Source organism: Trichosporon asahii, assembly GCF_000293215.1.
Source record: "Trichosporon asahii var. asahii CBS 2479 unplaced genomic scaffold scaffold00004, whole genome shotgun sequence".
Taxonomy (NCBI): Eukaryota; Fungi; Basidiomycota; class Tremellomycetes; order Trichosporonales; family Trichosporonaceae; genus Trichosporon; species Trichosporon asahii.
Genome location: NW_014040920.1, coordinates 306,811 through 329,644, shown reverse-complemented (window position 1 = coordinate 329,644; position 22,834 = coordinate 306,811). Strand labels below are relative to the sequence as shown.

Below are 22,834 nucleotides of genomic sequence, written 5' to 3'. Positions count from 1 at the left end.
GGGCACCGCCGGTCTCTCGGCCGCGAACCAGATATACAACGCATTCAAGGCCAAGGGCCAGGCGCTCGCTCCGGGCGATGTCACGATCGTCGACGCAAACAAGAACCACGACTACCAGCCGGGCTGGACGCTCGTCGGCTCCGGTCTCGCGGACAAGCAAGGGTTACGCAAGCCGCTCGACGCCCTCATCCCCCCGTACATCGGGCACATTCACGAGAACGCGGCCGCCTTTGAGCCGGGGACGAACGAGGTCGTGCTCACGGACGGATCCAAGGTCGGGTACGACTTCCTCGTCGTCGCGCCCGGCCTGCAGATTAACTGGGACAAGATCAAGGGCCTCCCCGAAGCCCTCAAGGACCCCCTCGGCAACAAGGTCAGCAGCATCTACAGCTACGACACCGTCGACAAGGTCTGGGACCTCGTCAAGGACTTCAAGGAGGGCGACGGGCGTGCGGTCTTCACCCAGCCATTCGGGCCCGTCAAGTGTGCGGGCGCGCCGCAAAAGGTCGCGTACATGGCCGACTGGTACTGGAAGGACGCGGGACGCAAGATTCCCGAGTCTTTCATCACAGGCATGCCGACCATGTTCGCGCAGCCGCAGTACGCCAAGGCCCTGAACGCGCTGCGCGAGAAGAAGGGCATCAGCGGCGAGTTCAACACCAACCTCGTCGAAGTGCGCCCTGCGGACCGGACGGCCGTCTTCGAGATTCTGGAGGGAGAGAACAAGGGCCAAAAGAAGGAGGTGCAGTACGGCATGCTGCACGCCGTGCCGCCCATGGGCCCTTTGGACACGTTCAAGAAATCCCCCCTGGCCGACGAGGTGGGCTGGGTCGATGTCGACGAGAACTCGCTGCAGCACAAAAAGTTCCCCAACGTGTTTGCCCTCGGCGATGGCTCGTCTCTGCCGACGTCCAAGACGGCGGCGGCCATTATCGGGCAGGCCCCCGTGCTGACGCACAACCTCGTCAAGCTCATGACGACGGGTCAGGTGGGCCAGGCCAGGTACGACGGATACACGTCCTGCCCCCTGTTCACGGGGCGGGGCGAGCTCATGCTCGCCGAGTTCAAGTACGGCCACGCCAAGGACGAGACGTTCTCTGCGTTCACGAACCAGGAGGTGCCGAACAAGTTCTTCTACCACCTCACCAAGGACGTGTTCCCGCGCGCGTACTTTAACAACCTCGTCAAGGGCACGTGGTATGGCCCCCGCACGGTTTTCCCGCCCCACTTTGAGTAAGCGGAGAGCACGGGCGAGCAACGAGCGAAGAAGCGAGTGCGAGCGAGTGATCGCTGGCGGAGAATCTGGGCTGTGCGGGCGAGTGATCGCTGGCGTGGGGTCGGACAGGAGAGGACAGCAGACAGGTTTAGTAGGACATTGGAATCAAAACGTAATACCGCGCCTCGGTCTGGGGCTTGTGTACTAGAATGCATTCGCATAGATGTGTAAGCTCCCCGAGCGATAAGCAATCGATGCCGAGGTCTGAGCGTATCATCGCTCACATGGGTCGATGATAACGGACGACACGGATGGCTGGATGCCCGGTCGTCAGCGACGACTAACTAGCTGAACCTTACGCGTTCTGCCGTACACTCTCACCCACCCTCTTATCTGGGTGCACCCATCCCGTCACAGCAGCACCGGAAGGGGGAGCAATGCAACGACAAATTGAACGTGAACGCAAGTTGCATAAGGTGAACGCAAGTTGCATAATGAAATGATGATACAAACAAACTACAATCCCTCTACCTAATCCGAACCTTCGACTGTCCCCTTGCATCCCGCTCGTCGCCCTCGCTCTTCTTGACGACCTTTGGTTCCCAAATCTTCCAAAACTTGAGATTCTCATCTCCGGCCGCTGTCGCAACCGTACATCCGTCTGGGGACAGGGAGCTCGCAAGAATCCGGTGGTCGTGCGCGGGCACGTCGTACTGTTTCTGCAGCGAGGGGTAGGCCCACAGCGTGATGTTGTTGTTGGGGTATCCGTGTGTGGAGAGGATCTCCTTGCTGTGCGGGGACCAGACGAGCGAGGTGACTTGCGAGCCGGCGTGTAGGGACGAGGTGCGCGCGCCCGTGGTCGTGGACCAGAAGTGGATGTGCTGATCCTGGCTGCCGCCGCCTGTCGCGAGCAGGTTTGGCTGCCATGGACACCACGCCAGCGCTTTCACGGCCGCAGTGTGGTTCCTCTTAGTCCACTTTGGCACGACGCGCGTCTGCTCCCCCATCACGTTCTGGCCCACACGGGCGTCCCAGCAGTTCACCACGTTGTCGTTGCCGCCGCTGGCTAGGAGCACCCCGTCGGGGCGCCACTTCAGGCCGCACACCTCTGCTGCGTGGCCGCGCAGCTCCATCACCTTGTGCTGCGCGATGCGCACGTCGTGGTGGAAGATGGACCCGTCGCGGCACCCGGACGAGAGCACGTGCCCGTTCCATGACAGCGAGGGCACGCGCGCATTGTGCCCGCCCATCACGCGCATCTTCTTGCTCTCCTCGACGTCCCAGATCTCGACCTCGCCGGCCTCGTTTCCAATCGCCAGGTACGCGCCGTCACTCGACCAGCTCACCGAGCACACCGCCGTGCTCTCCTCCGTCTCCTCGCCCAGGGCCGTGACGTCGCCCGTCTCAGCGTCCCAGACATAGGACAGCGCGCCCAGGCCAATGGCGACTCGGTTCGCACTGCTCCAGTCGATCAGATTTAGGTAGTAGTCGTCCAGGAACCCGGGAGCGTCGAGCACGCGCTCGGGCAGGTGGGGTTTGCGCTTCTCGGCCGTCTGCGCCACGTTGCCACTGGTAGCTGTTCCACGGTTGTTCGAGGCCGACGAGTGAAGAAGGTAGTTTCGCTGCGTGTCGAGGTGGCTCGTGGCATGCGAGGCTGGCGGAGGGGCGGCGCGGAAGCTCAGTATGCGCCTGTTAGACGGGGCAAGGCCGAGAGAGGCCGAGAGCGAGGCGCTGCTCTGGTCAAACGAGGTGTCGCGAGACGAGTCGTGCATGTCCGCGAGCGTGGAGGAGGAGCGGCTCGCCGGCGGCCGGGCGGGGACGAATCGGTCAAGCTGCGGGTTAGAGTGTAAACAAAGGGAGAGAAGCTCACGTCGCGGCCACGGTGCACGTCCTTCGACTGCTTCTCGGGAAGAGGAGGAACATACTCCCCCCGCTGCACCAAGTTCATCCGACTGATGTCCTCGCGCAGACCGGCCATGCCGTCTGGGTCCGCCTTGCGCCGGGGACCGGGGGACTTGGAGCCCTTGGATGAGGTGACGAAGGGGTTTGTTCTGCATGTCAGCGGCGGAATCGGGGTGGATGCTATGGGTCGTCTTCATATGACTCACGTATCCCCGTTCAAGGGCATTTTGGAGTGGTTTCGTACAGGTACCGAGACGTGGGGTGGGGTTGGAGAGTTGAAGGACAGAGGAAGGTGACGGTGTTGTGGGCCAAAACAAGTCAGTCGCGCAATGGGCAGTGAGTGTTTATACGACCCTCCCTTTTTTGGCCCTCAGACAGGCAGCCATCAGGCATGTCTAATTGTGAATTAGGCCAGTGCACGATTTGTAATCGACAATAAGACAGTGAGCAGAACGATTAGTTGAGTTGTGAGTCCACCGTGGGAATCCCGCAATCGAGTGGTTTGACGTCATAGATGGCTGCGTCTACTTCGACAAGATCGTGAGAGTTGGAAGCGATGCGAGGATCACCCGCCCGCCGTGGAGCACATCGAGAAAGATAACGAGCAGACCGAGCAGCACCAAAGATAAGGGGCGGAAGCGGACTAGATGGTAGTCAAGATACATCTCATTCTGCACTTTATACAACCGAGAGGTCTGCAAGTTCTCTCATAGGCTGAAGCGGTTCATCCAGAGAACTCGCAGAGTCTCCCTTTCCCCCGCCCAGTAATGGAACGTACTCCACGATTACGAGCCTAGAGTCATGAGGACGTCTAGTGCCTCCCGCCAGCCCTGGGGCTCTTCTCCCACTCCGGCGCCGGCGGCGCCTTATCCGTCGGCTCGCGATCGACGGCGTCTTCACGATGTGTGCGCAGCGTCGGGTCCTTCTGGAAGTGTCGCGCGCCAATGAAGATCCCCAGCAGGAGCGCAAAGCTCACGGCCGTGATGAGGGGCACGACGTCCTTGGGCACTTTGTTGCCGGGCTCGCGCTCCGAGACGCCGCCGACGGAACGGCGTGAGAGGGCCTGGGTTGGGAGGGCGCGCGGAGCGCGGGGCGCCAGGGGCGCTGCTAGGGGTGTCGAGCGCGGGAAGGTGCGGGGGAGGGTACGCATGGATTGGAGGCCGGCGCGGAACAGCATTGTCGCTAGTGTTGGGTTGTTATGGAGAGGTCGAGAGGAGTGAGGTCAGGAGATAGGAAGAGGCAATGAGAGTGTTCGAGTCCGAGAATGAGAATGGGATCGACCGGCCCGCTCCATTGCTCCACTTATACCGACACACCCGGCGCCAACTCGCACGTTGTGTGTTGCTGCTGTGCTGGGTTCGTTCCGAAGCCGAGGGGGTTTAGGGTATGACGACACAACCCTCCGGTTGACGACATTCCGGACGCGTCGTGAGAAATCCCGGTTTGGTCCAGAGCTTGATATAGAACGCGTCAAAACTTAGGTAGCGTCATGCAAGTAGGGATATCTAGACGCGAACGTGGGGCGATGGATGGCGATGCTGGCATTGTTGACGAGTAGTCGGGGTGCGTGACACCGAGGTCCGAGACAGACGATACAATCCGGCTCTCATCCACAGATCGTGGAGCCCTTTATCGGGCTCTCTTGGAGCTCTGGGAGTGATCCGCGGTGCGCAGTCTACAAGGCTATTCGAGCTCAGTACAGCTCTCTGCTGCCGCCCAGGTCATCTTCAGCCCCATCGTCAGCGGCGTCAGCACCAAAATCGACTGGCGATCCCATTCAACGGAAGAGAGCGAGAGACTCCCAGTTATCACTGAGCAGCCCAGCTACTGTAGCACCCTGCAGTCTGCACTCGGCGTGCAGTGCCCACCGCCGATTCACACACCGCGCATCGACCCCGCTTCGTGCACACGTTGTCAGTGAAGACGAGGCGTCGTAATCAGCACGGGTCCCACGGTCTTGTCCGACGAGGCGGCGGCGTTGATTCGTCCTAGATTGCCTGGTTGGTGGGAAATTGGCCGTGTTACTAATCGAGCCGGCGGCATGGTCTCCTACCCCGCGTTGGTGTTTGCCTGAGCAGGCCCATCCGACTGTCCCACCGTCTCCATATGCAAGGGATTGGGTGTATGCTCAGAGCCTAGTATGCAGGACCGGAGATGTGAACGCCGATGTGCCCGGGCTTCAGGCTTCAGGTGTGGGGGGGATTCCTGCATTCCTCGATGGGGTCAGCTGACCGAGAACAGGACGCGCCTCGACGTGGCTCGTGTCGTGGCCGCGGTGGCTGTGGACGCGAATTGAGTACCTTCGTGGGTGGCGACGCTTCTCCCTCTTGCAGTAATTGACGCCAACGAAGCTTGTGCGCCGCTGTGCAATGGTGGGCAAGCTAACAATCCATCGTGCGTAGGCCCCGCATGACTATCCGTGCGACCCCGCGTTCAACTGCCGCATCGCCTCAGCTCCCCCAGACGCGCCAGTGTCATCCAGCTGCGCCCATCCTTCGCTGATGGATCGTATATAAACACCCCCAGCCCTCGCCCCATTGTCCCCTCCATCAACTCCACTGACACCCACGACTACCTCCACACCCGACATCTACATCACGACAACAACAATGATCTCCCGCGTCGGTCTCCGTGCTGTTCCCCGCGCCAACGTCGTTGCGCGCCGCTTCAACTCGACCAAGACCCCCGCCAAGCAGGGCGGCTTTGCTGAGTTTGGGCCCTTCCTCAAGCGTAAGTACGCACAGCAGGGCTGCAGCCGCATATCCTCTGCCTCCTAGTCTCGCTCCCTTCACTTGACCACTCATTGCGGTCACGTCGCCTTGGTGCTGTGTTTGGGGGAAGGGTGATGACGGGGAGGGAATGGAGTGGCGACAGCTTGGTTCTGCGGCCGGCTCGCTATTCTCTGTTGCGCTGTCACTCGCCACCCGCAATCACCTCACTCTCGCAGTGGCTACGCCTTTGCTTCTCTCTAGCTGACATCCAGGTGTGCCCGTCGATGTCATTCCCCTCCTCGCCGCCGTGTCCTTTGGCTGCGGCCTCGGCGTTTACTACGGCCTGAAGCAGTTCTGGGTCGACCACACCCTGCGCTTGAAGCGTACTGGCTAAACCGGCCTCGAGCGCAGCGAGAGGGACAGCGTACAATTGCGCCTAGCCCCCTCGCACCCTCAACTCAACGTAGAACTAGCATAAGTGGCCAAATCCCCGGGCCAGTAGACAACGTAGTCGATTGCATAAGGAATGCATGGATTGTCAGAAGCCACCACCATCCCCAGCACAACTTCTGTCTGACCACTCACTCAGCCCGACGCCAATGAGTAGTGCGAGGCGTTGCCGCCGTCATGTGATGCGATCCCCGCACTGGCCGCTCCGTGGGTTCGTAACGCCATTGCTTCGGAGGAGGCCGATGGCCGAGAACGCAGAATAATACTCTCAACGACAGCGCTGATGCTCCGCACTCACGACAGTGCGCTGCACAAGCCAACCCAGACCTACGACTGACGACCGGGAGAATGGAAGAGCTAAGCCATGCGTCTCCGAAGCGAGCACGCCGGACTACCGTGATCTCGACCACGACTGTGATTCGCCGTAGATAACGAAGCCCGCCTCCAGTGGTTCGATCGTTCCAATCAAGAACCCTTCGCCTCCTCATGTCATTTCATGTCGACATCCACACACGCGAACACGCGAAGTACACGAGGCAACTTTGAGCAACTGTCCTCGAGTCACGGAGTCGGAGCCTTTCCGTTGCGTTTCGAGTCCCCTCGGTTATGCGGCCCAAGAGCAGAAGCGGAGGGGTGGACGGTAGACGACTCCCGCATCCACGTTGTCGAGCAAACTCGCGACGTCCGTCCCGCCCCTGTCGACGACTAGTCCTCGGCCCTCGGTGCAAGTGCAGCGCCTTTCTTCCTTCTGACGCAGGTCGACGAGTTCGGAGTCCTCCATTCCCCTGTCGTTTCAGAGGTTGAAAGCTGCGTGCCTCGGCGAGGAAGCAGGACGGCCAGGTCGGACACGTGCCTGTGCCGTACACTGGCCGTTCTTCCGTTTATCAACGCTTGCTTGGAACAATGTGATACGCGATAGTGGGATGACGGAATAGCGGCGGGACAGGGATGAGGTAAGGTGCGGGGCAGGGGGGCGACTCTGCTCCGCCAAGAGCACATTCCGACTTCGACCAACGTCGCCTCCCGCTGACCCCAGGCAGCCTGCTGCATACACCACAATTCTATGCACTTCGGAAGGCTCACGCCCCCGTTTGGAAGCTTTGTGCCTCAAGTACTCCTGGGGCAAAAGCGGACCCGCATCGGCGCCGAGGTGTCTCACGTCCCCTTCCCCGACCGTCAGGCCATGTCAACCTTAAGCCGAACCCGGGGCATTAGTCTTTCCAGCCTTTGGTGATTCCGCCCGTGTCCCTCATGTCAAGCATGTACTGCTTCGTCCCCCTCCCCTCCCGCTCCTCCTGCCGGCGTGCTGCAGCTCCTGCTTCTGCAATGTTGAGCCCTCCCCTTCCACAGCAGGGGCAGTGTGGAAGCCGGAGCTGGAATCTTCTTCTATGCCCATGAAAGCTCTTCTCCCTTCCCAACCATCAACAACTGTTCAGCAGCGATGACACCGACGGCGCTGCTCCTCTCAGCGCTCCTGGCGTCAGCGAACGCCTCCCCGCTGGCACAGAGGGAATACTACGGCGCGGCCTTTGGCCTCACTCCGCCGTTGGAGAAGCGGGGCGAGTCCGCCTGGCGCTACGCGGGGTGCTACGTCGAGTCGTCAACGCGTCTCCTGCGTGGCCCCTCAACGAGGGCTTCCGACATGACGGTAAACAAGTGTCACCAATTCTGCTCTGGGAGGCGCTACGCGGGCCTCGAGAACGGGGACGAGTGCTGGTGCGGCGACGTCTTGGCGCCGACCGACCCGGGCACGAACGCTGGAACGAAAGTGGACGATAGGGAGTGTGGTATCCCGTGCGGAGGGGATAAGGAGGTAGTGTGCGGCGCACCCTGGCGCCTTGCACTTTATGAGAGCAACCTCTTCGAGCCCGAGCCGAACTTGTGCCAACCTCTCCTCCCCGGGACTGGGAATGGAACGGGGGCAGTCGTGAGCATTGACAGGGAGGTGCTTACGCATTCTTTCGACGCGACTGGCACAAGTGCCAGCGCGAGTGCCGGCACGGAGGTCCCCATGCTGCTCACTCATGCGGGTCCCGGCAGCATCGACGCGACACTGCTCAACACCGCCAGCGCTAGCGCCAGCCCAAGCGTGACAGGCAGCCCGCAGCCTCTGACGCACGCCGGTCCCGATCCCATCCTCGATGCGACGTCCGCAACTCCCTCGGCCCCCACGGCCACCGGCTCGTCCTCCGACTCCGCCTCCTCCACCTCCGCGATCCTGATAGACGGCACACCCTGGCTCACACACGGATGCGTCGCGGCCTCCGATGCGCGTGTCCTCTCCTCCTTCGCCGTGCTCGACCAGCCCAACATGACCACTGTCGCTTGTCTGAGCCTTGTGGGGAGGAAGGGGTACAGGTACGCGGCCCTCGGACTCGGGCACGAGTGTTATGGCGGCAACGTCCCCGCTGCCGGGTATGGCGGTAGTGACGAGTGTAGCTACACGTGTAGCGATGGGAGAAGGTGTGGTGGGAAATGGGCGGTGGATTTGTACCAGATCGGAGAGGGGGCGAACGCCTCGGCCACTGCCGCCGGCAACGGCAGCATGGGCCCTGTCGCTTCAGGCGCAGCTGGCGCAGCCGGCGCCGCGGGCCACGTCAACAACACTCTTCCCCCCACCTCCGGCACCTCCGCTTCCGTCAACGGCACAATGGCGAACACGACGCCCATCGCGCCCGAGATCATCTCGGGCCTAGCGCCGCCCCCACCCTCCAGCAAGCCGCACAAGGTCTGGGCCCACTTCATGGTCGGGTTCACGTACGCCTACGCGCCACACAACTGGGACGTGGACATTGCCGCGGCCAAGGCAGCAGGCATAGACGGCTTCGCGCTCAACATGGGCACCGACCCGTGGCAGCCGAAACAGGTCCGGATGGCGTACGACGCAGCGAAGCGTGCGGGCGGCTTTGAGATGTTTTTGAGTTTCGACATGAACTCGCTCCAGTGCACCACGGCTCAGAACGCGACGACGCTCGTGGAGCACGTCAAGGCGTTTGCCAAGGATGAGGTGCAGGCCAAGTGGGAGGGACGTGTGCTCGTTAGCACGTTTGCGGGACAGCAGTGTTCGTTTGGACGGAATGAGACGAAGCCCGAGGTCGGGAGGAGGGATAATGCGACGGTGAGTGCGTCGACTTCCGCTAGTGCCAGCGCGTCCGCCAGCGCAGCGGCGACTCCACCAGCACCGCCTCCCCCCGTCCCCGACGCTTGGGGTCCCGCCTTCGTTGACCCGCTCAAAGCCTCCGGCATCGAGATCTTCTTCATCCCGTCCCTGTTCCTCCCCCCCGCCCAGCAAGCGAGCTACGCCTGGCTCGACGGCGCGTTCGCGTGGAACAGTGCCTGGCCGGGAGCCGCCAACGACACGACGTCAACGACAGACAGCGAGTATCTCGCGGCGCTCGAGCCAAGGGGGAAACTGTACGTGCCCGCGCTCTCGCCGGGCTTCTTCGCGCACTACGGTCCGGACAGCTACGACAAGAACTGGATCTACAAATCGGACGACTGGCTGTACTGCTCGCGGTGGGAGGCGCTCATAGCCCTCCGGGCGCGCGCGCCCATGCTCGAGATCGTGACCTGGAACGACTTCACAGAGAGCTCCTATCTCGCGCCGTATCCCAACAATGCGAGTCTGGACGAACATTCCCCAGCCTGGGTCGAGGGCATGGACCACGAGCCCCTCCAGGCGCTGACCAAGTTCTACTCCGACGCGTACAAGACGGGCAGCTATCCCGAGATCGAGGAGGACAGCCTCGTGCTCTGGTCCCGCCCGCATCCGAAGGACGCGACCGCGCGCAACGACACAGTCCCCCGACCCAAGGACGCGGATCTCGCCGACGACGCTCTCTACGCCGTCGTGCTCGCCAAGGCGCCCGCACGCGTGACGATCTACAGCGGCAAGAACGAGCACGCCTTTGATGTGCCCCAGGGTCTGAGCAAGATTCGCATCCAAAGCGCACCGGGCACGATTGGAGGATACGTCGAGCGCAATGGGGTGAAGACGACGCAGTACGATTCCGGAGGCCGGTTCGAGTATACCGATAAGCCTGAGGAGTACAACTTCAACTTTTACGTCGGGGCTAGCTCGGACCCGGGGCAGATGATCAAGAGCTTTGTCGCCGTGCCGCCGAAGTAGCAGCGTTGCTCTTAGGCGTAGAGGGCGACGACGCTTGTAGACATGGACAATTGACTATCTGATTAGTTTTTCCGCTTCACCTGTGTTTTAGTTTTTCTCTGGATGAGACCGTCTTTGTGTGTACGCGTCGAACGCGAGGGGCCACGGCACGATACACGCTTACACGGGTCTGCGATAAGCATGTTTCTGTTGTTATCAGTGCTAAGCGAAGCGATGATAGAAGTTTGATTCTGCTTAGCGAGGGAGGATGAGACTGCGTGGACGGAGTGAGGAGGCTGCTTTCTCTGATGTGGTGAGCACATCCAGGCACGACAGCCAGCGTACCAGATGCCGCGGGAGTGTAGGGTTCGAGCGACGCCTCTGATCCTCAGCCGCGGGGAAACGAGTGCGCCTGGCGGTGAGTCGCCCAAAAGGGACGGCGAGGATGCATGACCCAAGAGGCTTCGAGGTATACAGGAACAGAGAGTAAGGTCCCGGCGCTCCGGCCAGCAGCGAGCTCGTGCTCGACCCACTCCGACTCGCCATCGTCGACTTGCACTTCATCTCAACTCTGCATACACGTCATCACACTCTTCCTCCATTCCCCGACGCACACGACCACCATTCTCAACCACCGACCCTAGCTCCTCGCCGCAGGCATGGTGTCCTCGACGCCCGCCTTCGACGCGGCCTTCTACCCGCATCTCCTCGACTTGATTGTCGACTCTGCGTCGCCCGAGCTCCTCCTCTCCCTCCGCCAAACGTGCACTCGACTGCGAGACCGCGTGCAGGCCGTGCTGAAGCAGCACCTCATCTTCGACCGGCGGGGCGGGCGCACCCTCTACGGCGGGCTGTGGGAGGATGCCTGGTCTTCTGGCGTCAGCACCGAAGTCCTCGACCTCGGGGAGGGCAACGACTGGGCGGCGAGTTCAGGCGCCTTAACCCGCTTCGCGAGCGGCGCCGAGGTCGACATCCTGCGCACGTTCTCGGACGTTTCCGCGGGAATAAGATCAAGGAGGGTGTATTATTTTGCCTCCCCTGCTTGGGGAGCGTACATCACGCCGCACCTCGTGCCCCGCTGCGCGAGCCTGGAGATGCTCGTTGTGAACGTGCCGTACGAGACGCACCTGCCCAGTATCGACCACATGCGCACCCAGGCTGGGTACGAGTACCTGAACCGCGGCCTCGAGTGTCTCGGCACAGCGGAGCGGGTCGTCATCCTCTTCTCGCCCCGGACGACATTTACGCCGCCGAGGCCGAAACGCACCTCAAGCTCTGCCCACTATCAGCCAGTGTACTCGCCATCGCCCAAGGCACTAACGAGGTCCGACACGCAGGCCCCGCCACGACCAGAGGTTGATGGAGATCTGCGTACCGCACACTTCAAAGAGGTCGACGACCTGGCACAGACGATCCTCCGCTCGGGACTGAGTACCGTGTTCGAACTGGTCGGCACGGAGCAGTGGACGTTCCCCGAACTCGAGCGGGCTGCGGACGAGTCCAAGCCTCGCAACCTGCAGCACAAGGTCTGGATCGACATGGTCGAGAGCGAGCGCGCCAAGCACCCCACCGTACCCGTCTTCGAGATTATGCTGCGGGCCGTGTTGCGCTTCTACGCCGTGAGCGATCACAGCAGACATCTCGCCAGCGTCGCCATGGCTGGCCCCCTCCCCACCACCACGGTCGAAGACCGGTACCAGAAGTACCTTGCGCGAATAGTGTTCACGACAAGGGCCGCATTCAAGGCGAGGGAGGGCGAGAGGCAGTTCAGACTCATGACGGAGCGATATCCCGGCACCGAAGGGGGTGCGGGTCTCCAAGGTCGAAACATGGTGAAGGGGACGGCGCAGGTGACAGGGACGAGCGCATCGGTCGCGGATGCCGATGCGACTGCGTCAGAATCCCCGCCCCTGGCACACTCGTCGCCACCGAGACACACACCAAAGGAAACGGGAGACGTGTAGACTCGTGTGCATGTCTGCATCACACATTCACTCCATCACCACCAACCGACCCCGCGAGCCCATGTGATCCAGCATGCACGCCGCACTCGCGACCAGGCGTCTCGGCTTCACATCCCGGTCCAGCGACGAAGAGCTCCAGAAGCGTATCTGGGCGTATGCGGAGTCGCCGGGCCAGTTCCCCATCGACGACGCGCCGACGACTCCGTTTCCGCACCGCCGCTCGATTCCTCATGGACCCTCGGTGCCGTTCCCCGACCGGCGCTCTGTACCCTTTGAGCGACAGTCGCTCCTCGACCCGGCATCAAACCATTCCTCGTCTGGACAGTACGAGCGCGAGAGCGAGCAAGATGAGCAGTCGCCCGAGCCAGCGTCGTCCCCGGTGTTTTCGCTCACGGCTCCCAACACCACGCCGCCTTCACATGCAGCAGTCCCAACAGCCCACACGCAGGTGCATTTGCTCGACTTCGCCTCTGACGCTTCGGTCGACAAACTCCGGCGCGGGCGCGTCTTGCCCCTCCACCTATCCCCTGCGGCGCGACACATCCTCCTGATCCGGACGGAGCGGACCTTTGATCTGTTCCCCGAGTGCGGCGTGCTCCTCACGCTCGACCCGCCCGAGCCCTCCCGACCAGAAACGGAGCTTGTCATCGCGATCGAGAGCGTGCAGGACTGGGAGGAGGCGGACGAGGCTCTGCAGGCCGAGTTTCCGGCCCTGTTCCATCCCGACTGCGCGGAGAGGTATGAGGCGGGCGGAGTGTACGGCGGCATCGTCGAGGAGGGAGTGCAAGGGACAGACATGCGGGCCTCGCCCGCCCGAGCCACGTTCGCCGCCGGCCTGACAGCCCAAGCCAAGCGCCGCAGTGTCCAACTGGTGACGCACGAAGACGACGACGTGTACCTCCTCCCGACCCCGGGACCCGGGTTCGTGAACTGGCTCCTGGCCGGCCTGGCCGATGCGCTGGAACTACACCCCGGACTCCACGTAAGTTTCGCCAACGTCCAGTCCTGGGATTCGAGATGGGTGCGGCCACATTGGGCCGGGGCTATCGTGGAGGATTTGCTGGGCATGAGTGCCGAGGAGGCGGCGGAGGGCGGGCCGATGCGGATTCATCTGCATTCGGGGATCAAGCAGGCGGGGAGGAGCCAGCATGCCTGGGACAAGGAGAAGATGAGGAGGGTCAGGGAGGACAGGGTGGGGTATCTTGATGAAGAGGGGTGGGAGAGGGTGAAGCGCGAGATGGGCGCGGGACGCCTCTGAACAGAGAGCACGACACGAGAGACTCGGCATGAAAGCACACGAGTAACGAGCCCCAATTGTAGACCTAGTCAGTGATATCGCATGTACGCATTTGTTCTTCGTTACAACCTGCTTTGCATTTGTTCCTACTTCTGAAAACTATATCTATCTCTACTCGCGAGCATAGACGCGCTCGCCCGCGAACCAGGTCTGCTCCGTCTGCGTGCCCGCGACCTTGCCGATGGGCACGCTGAAGGGGTCGCGGTCGAGGACGACAAAGTCTGCGCTCTTGCCCCGTTCCAGGCTGCCCGTGACCTTGTCGAGCCCGAGCGCCCTGGCGACATTGATAGAGTAGGCCCTGACAGCCTGCTCGAGGTCGATGCTCTGGTCCTCATTCAGCGCATCCGTCCTCTCGCCCGAGGGATCCTTGCGCGTGACGAGGGACGCAATGCCAGTCCAGGGATTGGGGTCGGGCATGACTGGCCAGTCGCTCCCGGCGGCCAGCGTGGCGCCGGCAGCGAGCAGTTCCGCGTTGGGGTGGAAGCGGCGCATCTCCTCCGGACTGCGGACGGCGGCCATGGCATCCGTGATCGCGCCGGGGAACCAGAGCGGGGGCGAGATGTCGGCCACGACGCCGAGGGGCGCGAACCTCCCAATGTCGGCGGGATGGACGAACTGGCCGTGCGCGACGTGGAAGATTGCGTCCCTGTGGCCCGCGGCGCGCACGCGCTCCACCGCATCCAGGACGAAACGCACAGCCGCATCCCCCGTGCAGTGGATCTTGACGTTGATGCCGCGCTCGGCGCAGCGGAGGAGCCACCCCTCGAGTTCCTCGTAGGGCATGGTCGTGTGGCCCCTCACGCAGCAGTGCCCATCACCCCCCGTTGGCTGGGTATAGGGCTCGAGGAACGCGCCCGTGTAGCTCATGGGCACGCCGTCGAGGAAGATCTTGGCAAAGTCCGGCCGGTGGTGCGTTCCCCTCACATCGTCCTGGAGCGCGAAGAGCGCGGTGCCGAGCTGGTCGTTGCCGAAGATCCGGTCGTTGATCAGCATACTGCTGCACGCGTGGATCTTGAGCGCGCCCGCGTCGTCGAGCGCCTTGAGGCCGCGCAGCGTCGAGGCGCCACACGCAGCATCGAGGAAGCCCGTGATGCCCATAGCGTGCATGGTCCTGATGCCTGCGGCGCTGGCCTTCTTGGCCGCCTCGAGCGCGGCACTCGGGTCCGTGTCCTTCTCGAGCGCGCGGATGATGGACCGCGCCCCACCCTCGTATAGCAGGCCTGTTGGCTGCCCCGAGGCGTCGCGCACAATCTCGCCGTCATCCGGGTTCGGCGTCGAGGCATCAATCCCCCCCGCTGCGAGGGCGGCGCTGTTCGCCCACTTGTTGTGGTGGCAATCGGTCGTGAGGAGCACCTTGACGTCCCCGCTGGCCGCGTCGAGCTGCCTCAGCGCGTCGCCCTGCTGCAGCTCGCCGAGCAGCTGGCTCCCGACCTTGGAGCCGAGCACCCACTTGTCCTCCGGGTGTTGCCGGATCCAGGCCGTGACGGCTGTGCAGATCTCGGACACGCTCGATTCGGCAGGGAACTGGAGCTCGGCCTCGTGCTGCCCCGCAATGGCGTGGTGGTTGTGCACGTCCATCAGGCCTGGCAGGACCGTCTTGCCCCCCAGGTCGACTGTGCGCGTTGCAGGACCGACGTACGAGTTGAGGCCGGACGAAGGGCCGACGTAGACAATCTTTCCGTCCGCGATTGCGAGCGAGTCCGCCTCGGGCTGCGAGGCATCCATCGTCCGCACGACGCAGTTGCGCACGACAGTGTCGGCGGGTGAGGAGATGGTCATGGTGATGCGGGTGGTGAGTCACAGGTAGTGGGGGGAGATTAGTACCAGTGCGGGGCGGGGGTGTTTATAATCGCGTTGGCCGCCAGAACGCATGCACGTCCTGGGAAGCACATGGACTGTTGGTGTGTGGAGGTGCCGGCCATGCGCTTATCTCGGTGTCATTGCCCACCTCTGGAACCTCCGGCGACGGCGCCGACCACGGATAAAGCGAGCGCATTCTGCCTCTCTTTGCCCGCGCTTTCTGCTTGCTCCGAGCCCGGAGCCAAGCGTCCCGGTTCCTCTTGTACTTCTGGGCATAGGACTGCTATGCATGTGTGACAGCCCCAACCCGTGAATCTCGTGACCTTATCACCCACCGGTATCGGCAGCAGGCAGGCGGCAGGTCAGCCGCAGGCTCGGCACAGCCGAACCTCTGCATCAGGCTCACTGACGCTTCCCCCACTCCTTCTTAGCGCTCTTGCAGTGGGACCTCACAACTCTGTATGCTTGCCGGAAACTGCGCAGTCGCTTGTCCTTGCGATACATGTACACGCTGCATGTCACTTTCAACTTTTCCTCCGCGATCGCAGTGATCACCCCGTCATGTCCCTCTTGCGGCCGCGCAGCCGCACCTCCTTGAGCTTGCTCTCGATGCCGGGCCACTTCTTCGGGATGGCGGCCGCGTAGCTCTCGAGAACCAGGTCAAAGAGCGCCTTGGAGCCCGGGTGCGTGCTCGCAAAGGCGCGCTCGAGGACGTACAAGTCCACGGCATAGTGTTCCGGCATGGTGGCCTGGGCGCTGAGTCCAAAGTCGATGAGGACGAGGGCAAGCTCCTTCTCCCCACTGGAAGTCGGGGAGAGCATCATGTTGCTCGTCGTGAGGTCGCCGTGCGTGATGCTCGCGGCGTGCAATTTGCCAAGCGCGGAGCCAATCGAGCGCATGAGGTCCTCGACCGTCTTGCCCTGCGCCTTGAGCGCCCTCAGGCCCTCGCTCTCCTCCACCTCCTCGGCGGTGGCGACCGCGCTCTCTCCACTCTCGCCCTTGGCGACGGAGAGTCTGGCAACCTCGGCCGGCAACTCGACCTCATCAACTTGCTCGACCTCGAGCTCGCCCTCCGCCCCTCCGCCGAGGAGCTCGCGCACGCTCCACCCCGGCACCTTCTCTAGACCGAGGCAGCCGCAGCTCTCGTCCACGAAGTAGACGCCGGGCACGCGCAGGCCGAGCTTGGCACAGCGCCAGAGCGCGCGCGCTTCGGCCTGCAGACGGGCTTTCGTCAGGGAGGCATCGAGCGCAGGATGCCTGTAGCGTTTCGGGAAGCGGTGCTTGATGATCACGGGGAGGCTCGCACACTCGTTCGGCTTGGCTGGCGTCGAGGACGAGGCTGTGGAAGGCGCAGGAGGGCCCGGCTCGGGCCAGTATACGCTCGGCGTGCCGAAGAGGGAGTCGTTGATGTAGACGCGCTGCAAGTTAGCTGAAACTGAAGAGACACCAGCGGAAACGTACGCCCTCAGCTCCTTGCTTCAGGAGAGTCGAGCTCTCGATCAGCGCAAGGCCGGGCGGGGTGTAGCTCATCGTGTGCTTGTTGTTGAGGAGAACCGATTCAGTCCGAGGTGGACTCGAAATTCGCGGTCAGAGCGTCATGACGAATCAGTGTTACGTAAGATACCGACAAATCACGTGACTGCATCTCTCGCACCGCTGAAACCTTGCGAGGCGTCGAGGATAGCTTGCTGCAAACAACTCTAACTACTGAAGGCGACATGAGGATGTTCTAGCAGATGAACATCGCGGGGGCGATGCTGACACCATATGAAGGAGACAGGAGACTAACTGGCATCGCTGGACTGAGACATGCTTCCGAGACTGGCGCCTCTGACACTCTGCTCCTCCGCTCAACACTACAGGAAGAGCTCCGCACAGCAGTCCGCCGGACAGGAGACCAAGCACCGACTTGGCCCTCGGCATGCCAGGGCGTCTTCGCGCTGTCGCCCTTGCCGCAACCTCGCATTGGTTTCCGGCCTGAACTCAGCGGCCCCAAGTGATCCGCCAATAGCGGCGCCGGCGTCAGTGGCGTCTCCACAGATCTCGATCTGCCCTTTGCTGCCCTTCGTCTTCGCCTCGCTTGCACCTGGCGCCGAGGTGCTCGCTCTATGCTCGGTCTATTTTCGTCAGAACCGACATTGGCTTGTGCTACTGCCTCGCCCTCGCCCTCATTGCGTTCAACGTCACCTTTGTAATGATGTACGCATCGAAGTTGACACAAGCCTCTAGTCCCACCGATAAACTAAGCGGCCGTATTCTGCATATCTATATGGAGAGGACACAGAGAAAGCCGACGGACTGGCACTTCGGCAGGCATCTTTCGGGTAAAGCATACAGGTCGAGGGGCGAATGAAAGAAAAGGCAGGCGCGAATTCTTTCATCACCTCCGCCATTGCTCGAGCGATGGCTTCCTGTCCCTTCCCTGCGCGCGCGACGCCACTCGGCAGCCTGGCAGCCACCACGCCATGTGGCCCTGAGCTTGGGTCCTGGAGTAGTGCAGAGCCTGCATGTAGAGGCATAGATAGTAGATTCGGCGAGCACTGGAGAGGGAGACAGAGAGGGAGAAGGGAGAGACTTGGCGGAGACGGAGACGGAGAGGACAAACCTTGATCTGCCCGGGATACTTGGCGCATTGCTCGGCCCAAGTCTCGGCGACGACGGGACGACGGACTGCTCTGTACACAGTGGAGAGATGAGAGACGTAAGCGGACTTGGACTTGGCGCTACGCTTCTTCTCTGCCATGACTTTGGACGGGGGCCAAGGCAAAAAGTAGGGGTAGACAATAAATCCCGCTTAGAATCGATTCTGAGCTTGGGTTCAGGGTCTAATGGATTTGAAATGAATATTTATTGTCTCCGTCCTCGAACCAGAAACGATTTGAATCGTATCGTTTTGGCTCTAATGTCTCGGGCGCCAAAGTGGAGGTGTTCCACACCTCCACCTCCTCACGACGCGACTTGTCAATAGATGACTTGGAAACGCGTCCAACTCCGTTTCGTCACTCCTCGACAACCACTGCTTCTACACCATTCTTCTTTTGCACCATGGTTCGCCCTTCCGTGAGGCGCGACACGCTCGAAAATTTGCGTCTTTTCCTTCAGGAGAACGCTCATTATTTCCTCCTGAAAGAGACCCGGCATTCCTTTCTCTCGATGATCACCATTGTCGAAACCCTCGACATGCACCGATACCTCGATCGCTCATTCATCGGTCCAACCTTCTACGTACGCCGCGGATACAAGCTGGAGGAGGTCGTGAACCCCATGGGAAGGGCTGAGATCAAAGAATGCTTTCGAATGAGCCTTCCTGAGCTAGAACGACTGGTGGAGCACATAGGTGATCATGCCATCTTTCACCCTGGTAGAGGTCGACCTCAAAAGCCAGTTTCTTTCCAAATTGCCGTCTTCCTGTACCGCCTGGGCCGCGGGGCCACGATCTCCGATGTCTGCAGAACCATGGGAAGGATCGGGAGGGGGTCTGTGACCACCTATTGCATGCGCACGATCGTGGCGATCTTGACGACGTTCAACAACGTCATTAAGTGGCCTGATCCTCGGCGTCGCGAGGCCATTTCCACACGTCTCCGCCGAGACTACGGGATCCCTGGCTGTGTAGGCTTCATAGACGGCTCTCATATCCCTCTTCATAAGTGCCCGTCCTTCTCCATTGAGAAGAATGCGTCGTTTTTCAGTAGGAAACACAGGTATGGCCTCTTGATCTTGGCCGTGTGCGACGAGGCCAAGAGGTTTACCTACTTGCAGACTGGCCACTACGCCTCTGCTAGTGACTTCAGGGCCCAGAGGTCCTCTGCTCTTCACCGGAGACCTCGAGAACTCTTCTCGCGAGACCAGTTCGTTCTCGGCGATTCAGGCTTCTATTGCTCGTTGAACGTCATACCCATGTACCGCCGGCGTGCGGCTCAGGATCTTACTCGAGAGCAACAGAAGTTCAACGACCGTGTAGCCAAGGCCCGAGTGAAAATCGAGGACGCCTTTGGTGTCCTCAAACAGCGTTGGTTGATGCTCAACGACATAAACCTCACCATGAAGACGGACAAGGACATCAACACGGCGTTCGCTTACATTAGAACGGCCGTTGTTCTCCACAACCTCTACATCCACACGGCCAACCAGCACTGGAGCCTAGAGGACTTCGAGCGGGCTAAAGCCAAGGCAGAAGAGGAGGACAGGAAGGCTGATCCTCTGCCCGAGGGAGAGCTGCTCATAGAGACCGTTGAGGAGGACCGGATGGATCGCCGAGACCGCCTGGCCCGGCGCGTCGCGGAGATAGCGAGCTCACTGTAATAAATCAAGCTCGTCACGCCTAACGGCTACGAGCAAGGACACCGACCACGTGCAAGGATCACGTCACGTGACCCTTTCAGCCCCCGGACGTTAAGTCCGGTCCGGGCGATTATACGAGTGGGGTACTCACAAGGGTATTACTCGCGAGTGGATTACTCGGCTAACCGTTTCCGGAAGGAGTGGCAGGAAGACGACATTCCCCACGAGAAACGGGGCACAACTACGCAGCCCGTAAACGGCGCCGGGGACAGCGACGCACTACTCGCAAGTACTCGATAGTGTGGAGAGGAAAAGACCAAGTTCCGTCGGAGGACCGGCCCAGTCTTTTTCCGATGTAGGAGAGAGAACAGATATATAAGGGGGCCACCCCGGGGGCTGTCTCGAGTAACAAACTAGATTCGTAGATCTCGTAACTAGACTCACTACTCGCTATCGACGGGCTCTAACTCCCGTACGCTCTCTGGCCACGGTTTCCCCTCGTCCCAAGACTACCGTCGTTGGTTCAAGGCTCGTGTACTCCTATCCATCCCCTCTCTAGTGATCTACTACTCTACCTCGTACATACTCTCTAGTACTCTGCAGTACTCGGTTAACCCCCTATTGCGCTACGCACGTACAGACCTCATACTGTCGCCTGGTTCCTCCGGAAACCATTTGGCTCTGTTGTCGATACGTCTAGTATACATAGGCCCCGTTACATCGGCGTCTTACACTCACGTTCATAAGCGATGCATCACACCATTGAGAAGGTTCATAAGCGATGCATCACACCATTGAGAAGTCTTCCTCGTACACCGTTCTACTAATGGAGAGCTCTCGAACCCTGTCATTGACAGAGGGTGACGAGTCTCTAACTCTGCTGCTACCTCGCGACCTGTCCCACGCACGGATCTCCTCTCTACGGCGTCCGCTGCTCGCCAGCTGCTCTCTCATCCTCCTCAGGGGATTCACCAGGGCCTGGTCGACGGCCTCAATAACCTGAGCCGGCGACAGGCTCTTGTCCCTGGCGAACGTCTCTGAAAACTGGCGGCGGAGCTGCATCTCATACTCGTTCACGAGCTTCAGCTCTTCAAAGAACAGCCTACGCTCCCCTGAATCGATCTCATGGTCGGTCTTTCTCTTCATGATGGTGTTCTGTTCGCGTAGAACCTGCAGTTTTTCTTTCTTCGCTAGGCGGTTTTTTTCAGACTCGTCCGAATACAACTCCGAAAAGGTCGATTCAGGGGTCTGAGACTTCTCCAAGAACCTCTTTCTTTCTGTGGCTGTCAGCTCTTTCACTTCTCTATGAGCCTGTCCAAAGACCGAAGCCATAAGTGTACTCACCGGCGAGATATCGCCGTCAAGCACTTTCGGCCAAGGAAACGGTCGCCGAAACGGACGGAGGGGCGTCGAGGGGCGCACCACCACCTAGAACTCACTACTAGCGGCGTCAAGATTCGCCGAGCTGAGCGTGGAAGGCGGTTCGGGGCTTTGAAACTCGTTGATGTCGTGGAGGGACGTCTCGTCGTCGTCCTCGAAAAAGTCCTGAGTCTCTTGGGTCTCTGGTTCATCCTCAGTGGCCCCGCCAAGTTGATTGACGATGGTGTCTACCATGACGTCCCCTTCGCCAAGTTCGAGGTTGTCATGAATGGTGTTCTCCGGAGCGCCAGCCGAGCCTTCCATGATGATCTTGAGCCGGTGATAGTTAGGACAGACCTCGTGCAAGGCCTCTGCGTTGTCAGATCCAAGTTTCATGCATGGGTTGTTGAGTTATGAGGTCCGGTGGCAAACCGCCGTCACCTCCACTTGGGGACACTACTTACCAATGATGTCCGCCTGCGTCTGACAGTGCCGAGAAACGTCCTTAGCGATCTCTATGTAGCACTCAACGCCGTCGCCGGTGCGGGGGATGTCCTGCTTGTGCGCGTCCTTGTAGTTCTCGAACATCTTCCTCATCTGAGCGAGAATTAGAGCCGTCGCTGGAAGATACCTCATTGCCACTTACATAACTCTGCACCGCTGGTGCCGAGCGAGCTGTAGGGGCCTTACGCTTGCGGAGCTCAGCGACGATGGCCTCGTTGACTTGGGACTTCCTTGCAGGCTGTCCCTGCTTGTTCTTGCCAGCCTGCCACTGGCTCCAGAGGTCTGGTCGCTCTTCTAGAATGGAGAGGAGTAACTCGGCACTAGAGGGAGACCACTGGGTAGCGTCTCTCTCCCAGTGCTTTGACCTCAAGATCCAATAATGCTCTCCCTCTACCAGAATCGGGCCCCTGGCGCGAGTTTGCAGCTGCATAGAGTCAGCAAAGCCATGGTTGGAAAAGGATCGCCACTATTCGACGTACGGTGGAGGGTCGAGGAGCGCCCTGAGGGTTCGACTGCCGCAGGTCGGGGGTTGGAGTAAACGGAGTGGAGAAAGTCCCCTGTGATGCTGTTTGGGTCTGCGGAGTCGATGGAACAGTCGGAAACGAGCTAGGTTGCATGGTTGTTAAACGATCGCATGTTGAAAAGGGATGATAGAACTAGCAGACCTAGAACGCGTGAATCGTCGCGAAACGCTCATGGATCGTTTCAGGTCACGTGCACCAGGATTTGATCCCGCTTCATTACTACTTCTAGTAATCGGTCGTTTAAGGCACGATAATGATATCCATTAGGAAAATGATTCGAATTATTGTCTACCCCTAGTCATGGCGCAGTAACATAACGTGAGAGAGAAAGGATGAGGCACCGAAACGGGCACCGAGCGTTATTGCTCGTCCACAACTCTCAGAATTTTGCCCCGGACCTACCTTTCCTTTGTGCCGTGACGCGCAGTAGGATACAGTTTGCACAGCCGATAAACCTGTCTCGATCTATTATACTGCGCTTGATTGCGTACAAACGTCAAACAATCAGACGATCAGACGATTGCGCAACATTATCACAGGAAGAGAGCTGACGCCGACCGTCTGTTTGTTTATGTTTATGCAACAGCGCTGCGCCGGGCAATACGACACAAAAACCGCCCCATTCCGTCCTCGTCCTCGACCTGCTAGACTTTTGGTGCGTCGATCAACTCGCTTCAAGCCCGCTTCAGCATCAGCTCGGGCATGAGCCCATCGG

The 22,834-nt window shown here is 60.6% G+C and overlaps 10 protein-coding genes across 10 annotated transcripts; 5 read left to right on the top strand and 5 right to left on the bottom strand.

Annotated features, from left to right (window-relative positions):
• Positions 1–1,743: 1,743 nt before the first annotated feature.
• On the bottom strand, positions 1,744–3,344 carry A1Q1_03396 (activator of the anaphase-promoting complex/cyclosome (APC/C), Cdh1p; the record flags this gene model as incomplete). Its single annotated transcript, XM_014328258.1, has 3 exons — positions 1,744–3,048; positions 3,087–3,267; positions 3,325–3,344. 3 exons carry the CDS (start codon positions 3,342–3,344, stop codon positions 1,744–1,746), a joined length of 1,506 nt encoding a protein of 501 aa, XP_014183733.1.
• Positions 3,345–3,929: 585 nt separating this feature from the next.
• A1Q1_03395 (uncharacterized protein) lies at positions 3,930–4,295 on the bottom strand (the record flags this gene model as incomplete). The annotated part of the gene is made up of 1 exon (XM_014328257.1): positions 3,930–4,295. One exon carries the CDS (start codon positions 4,293–4,295, stop codon positions 3,930–3,932), a length of 366 nt encoding a protein of 121 aa, XP_014183732.1.
• Positions 4,296–5,727: 1,432 nt separating this feature from the next.
• On the top strand, positions 5,728–6,223 carry A1Q1_03394 (uncharacterized protein; the record flags this gene model as incomplete). Its single annotated transcript, XM_014328256.1, has 2 exons — positions 5,728–5,848; positions 6,102–6,223. The coding sequence occupies 2 exons, from the start codon at positions 5,728–5,730 to the stop codon at positions 6,221–6,223; spliced, it is 243 nt and encodes an 80-aa protein (XP_014183731.1).
• Positions 6,224–7,720: 1,497 nt separating this feature from the next.
• Positions 7,721–10,408, top strand: A1Q1_03393 (uncharacterized protein; the record flags this gene model as incomplete). Its single annotated transcript, XM_014328255.1, has 1 exon — positions 7,721–10,408. The coding sequence occupies one exon, from the start codon at positions 7,721–7,723 to the stop codon at positions 10,406–10,408; it is 2,688 nt and encodes an 895-aa protein (XP_014183730.1).
• Positions 10,409–11,046: 638 nt separating this feature from the next.
• A1Q1_03392 (uncharacterized protein) lies at positions 11,047–12,351 on the top strand (the record flags this gene model as incomplete). Its single annotated transcript, XM_014328254.1, has 1 exon — positions 11,047–12,351. The coding sequence occupies one exon, from the start codon at positions 11,047–11,049 to the stop codon at positions 12,349–12,351; it is 1,305 nt and encodes a 434-aa protein (XP_014183729.1).
• A 73-nt stretch (positions 12,352–12,424) lies between these two features.
• Positions 12,425–13,609, top strand: A1Q1_03391 (uncharacterized protein; the record flags this gene model as incomplete). The annotated part of the gene is made up of 1 exon (XM_014328253.1): positions 12,425–13,609. The coding sequence occupies one exon, from the start codon at positions 12,425–12,427 to the stop codon at positions 13,607–13,609; it is 1,185 nt and encodes a 394-aa protein (XP_014183728.1).
• A 150-nt stretch (positions 13,610–13,759) lies between these two features.
• Positions 13,760–15,427, bottom strand: A1Q1_03390 (amidohydrolase 3; the record flags this gene model as incomplete). Its single annotated transcript, XM_014328252.1, has 1 exon — positions 13,760–15,427. One exon carries the CDS (start codon positions 15,425–15,427, stop codon positions 13,760–13,762), a length of 1,668 nt encoding a protein of 555 aa, XP_014183727.1.
• Positions 15,428–15,999: 572 nt separating this feature from the next.
• Positions 16,000–16,978, bottom strand: A1Q1_03389 (uncharacterized protein; the record flags this gene model as incomplete). Its single annotated transcript, XM_014328251.1, has 2 exons — positions 16,000–16,866; positions 16,910–16,978. 2 exons carry the CDS (start codon positions 16,976–16,978, stop codon positions 16,000–16,002), a joined length of 936 nt encoding a protein of 311 aa, XP_014183726.1.
• A 1,515-nt stretch (positions 16,979–18,493) lies between these two features.
• On the top strand, positions 18,494–19,753 carry A1Q1_03388 (uncharacterized protein; the record flags this gene model as incomplete). The annotated part of the gene is made up of 1 exon (XM_014328250.1): positions 18,494–19,753. One exon carries the CDS (start codon positions 18,494–18,496, stop codon positions 19,751–19,753), a length of 1,260 nt encoding a protein of 419 aa, XP_014183725.1.
• Positions 19,754–20,518: 765 nt separating this feature from the next.
• Positions 20,519–22,212, bottom strand: A1Q1_03387 (uncharacterized protein; the record flags this gene model as incomplete). Its single annotated transcript, XM_014328249.1, has 5 exons — positions 20,519–21,099; positions 21,172–21,462; positions 21,556–21,688; positions 21,738–22,019; positions 22,075–22,212. The coding sequence occupies 5 exons, from the start codon at positions 22,210–22,212 to the stop codon at positions 20,519–20,521; spliced, it is 1,425 nt and encodes a 474-aa protein (XP_014183724.1).
• Positions 22,213–22,834: the final 622 nt, after the last annotated feature.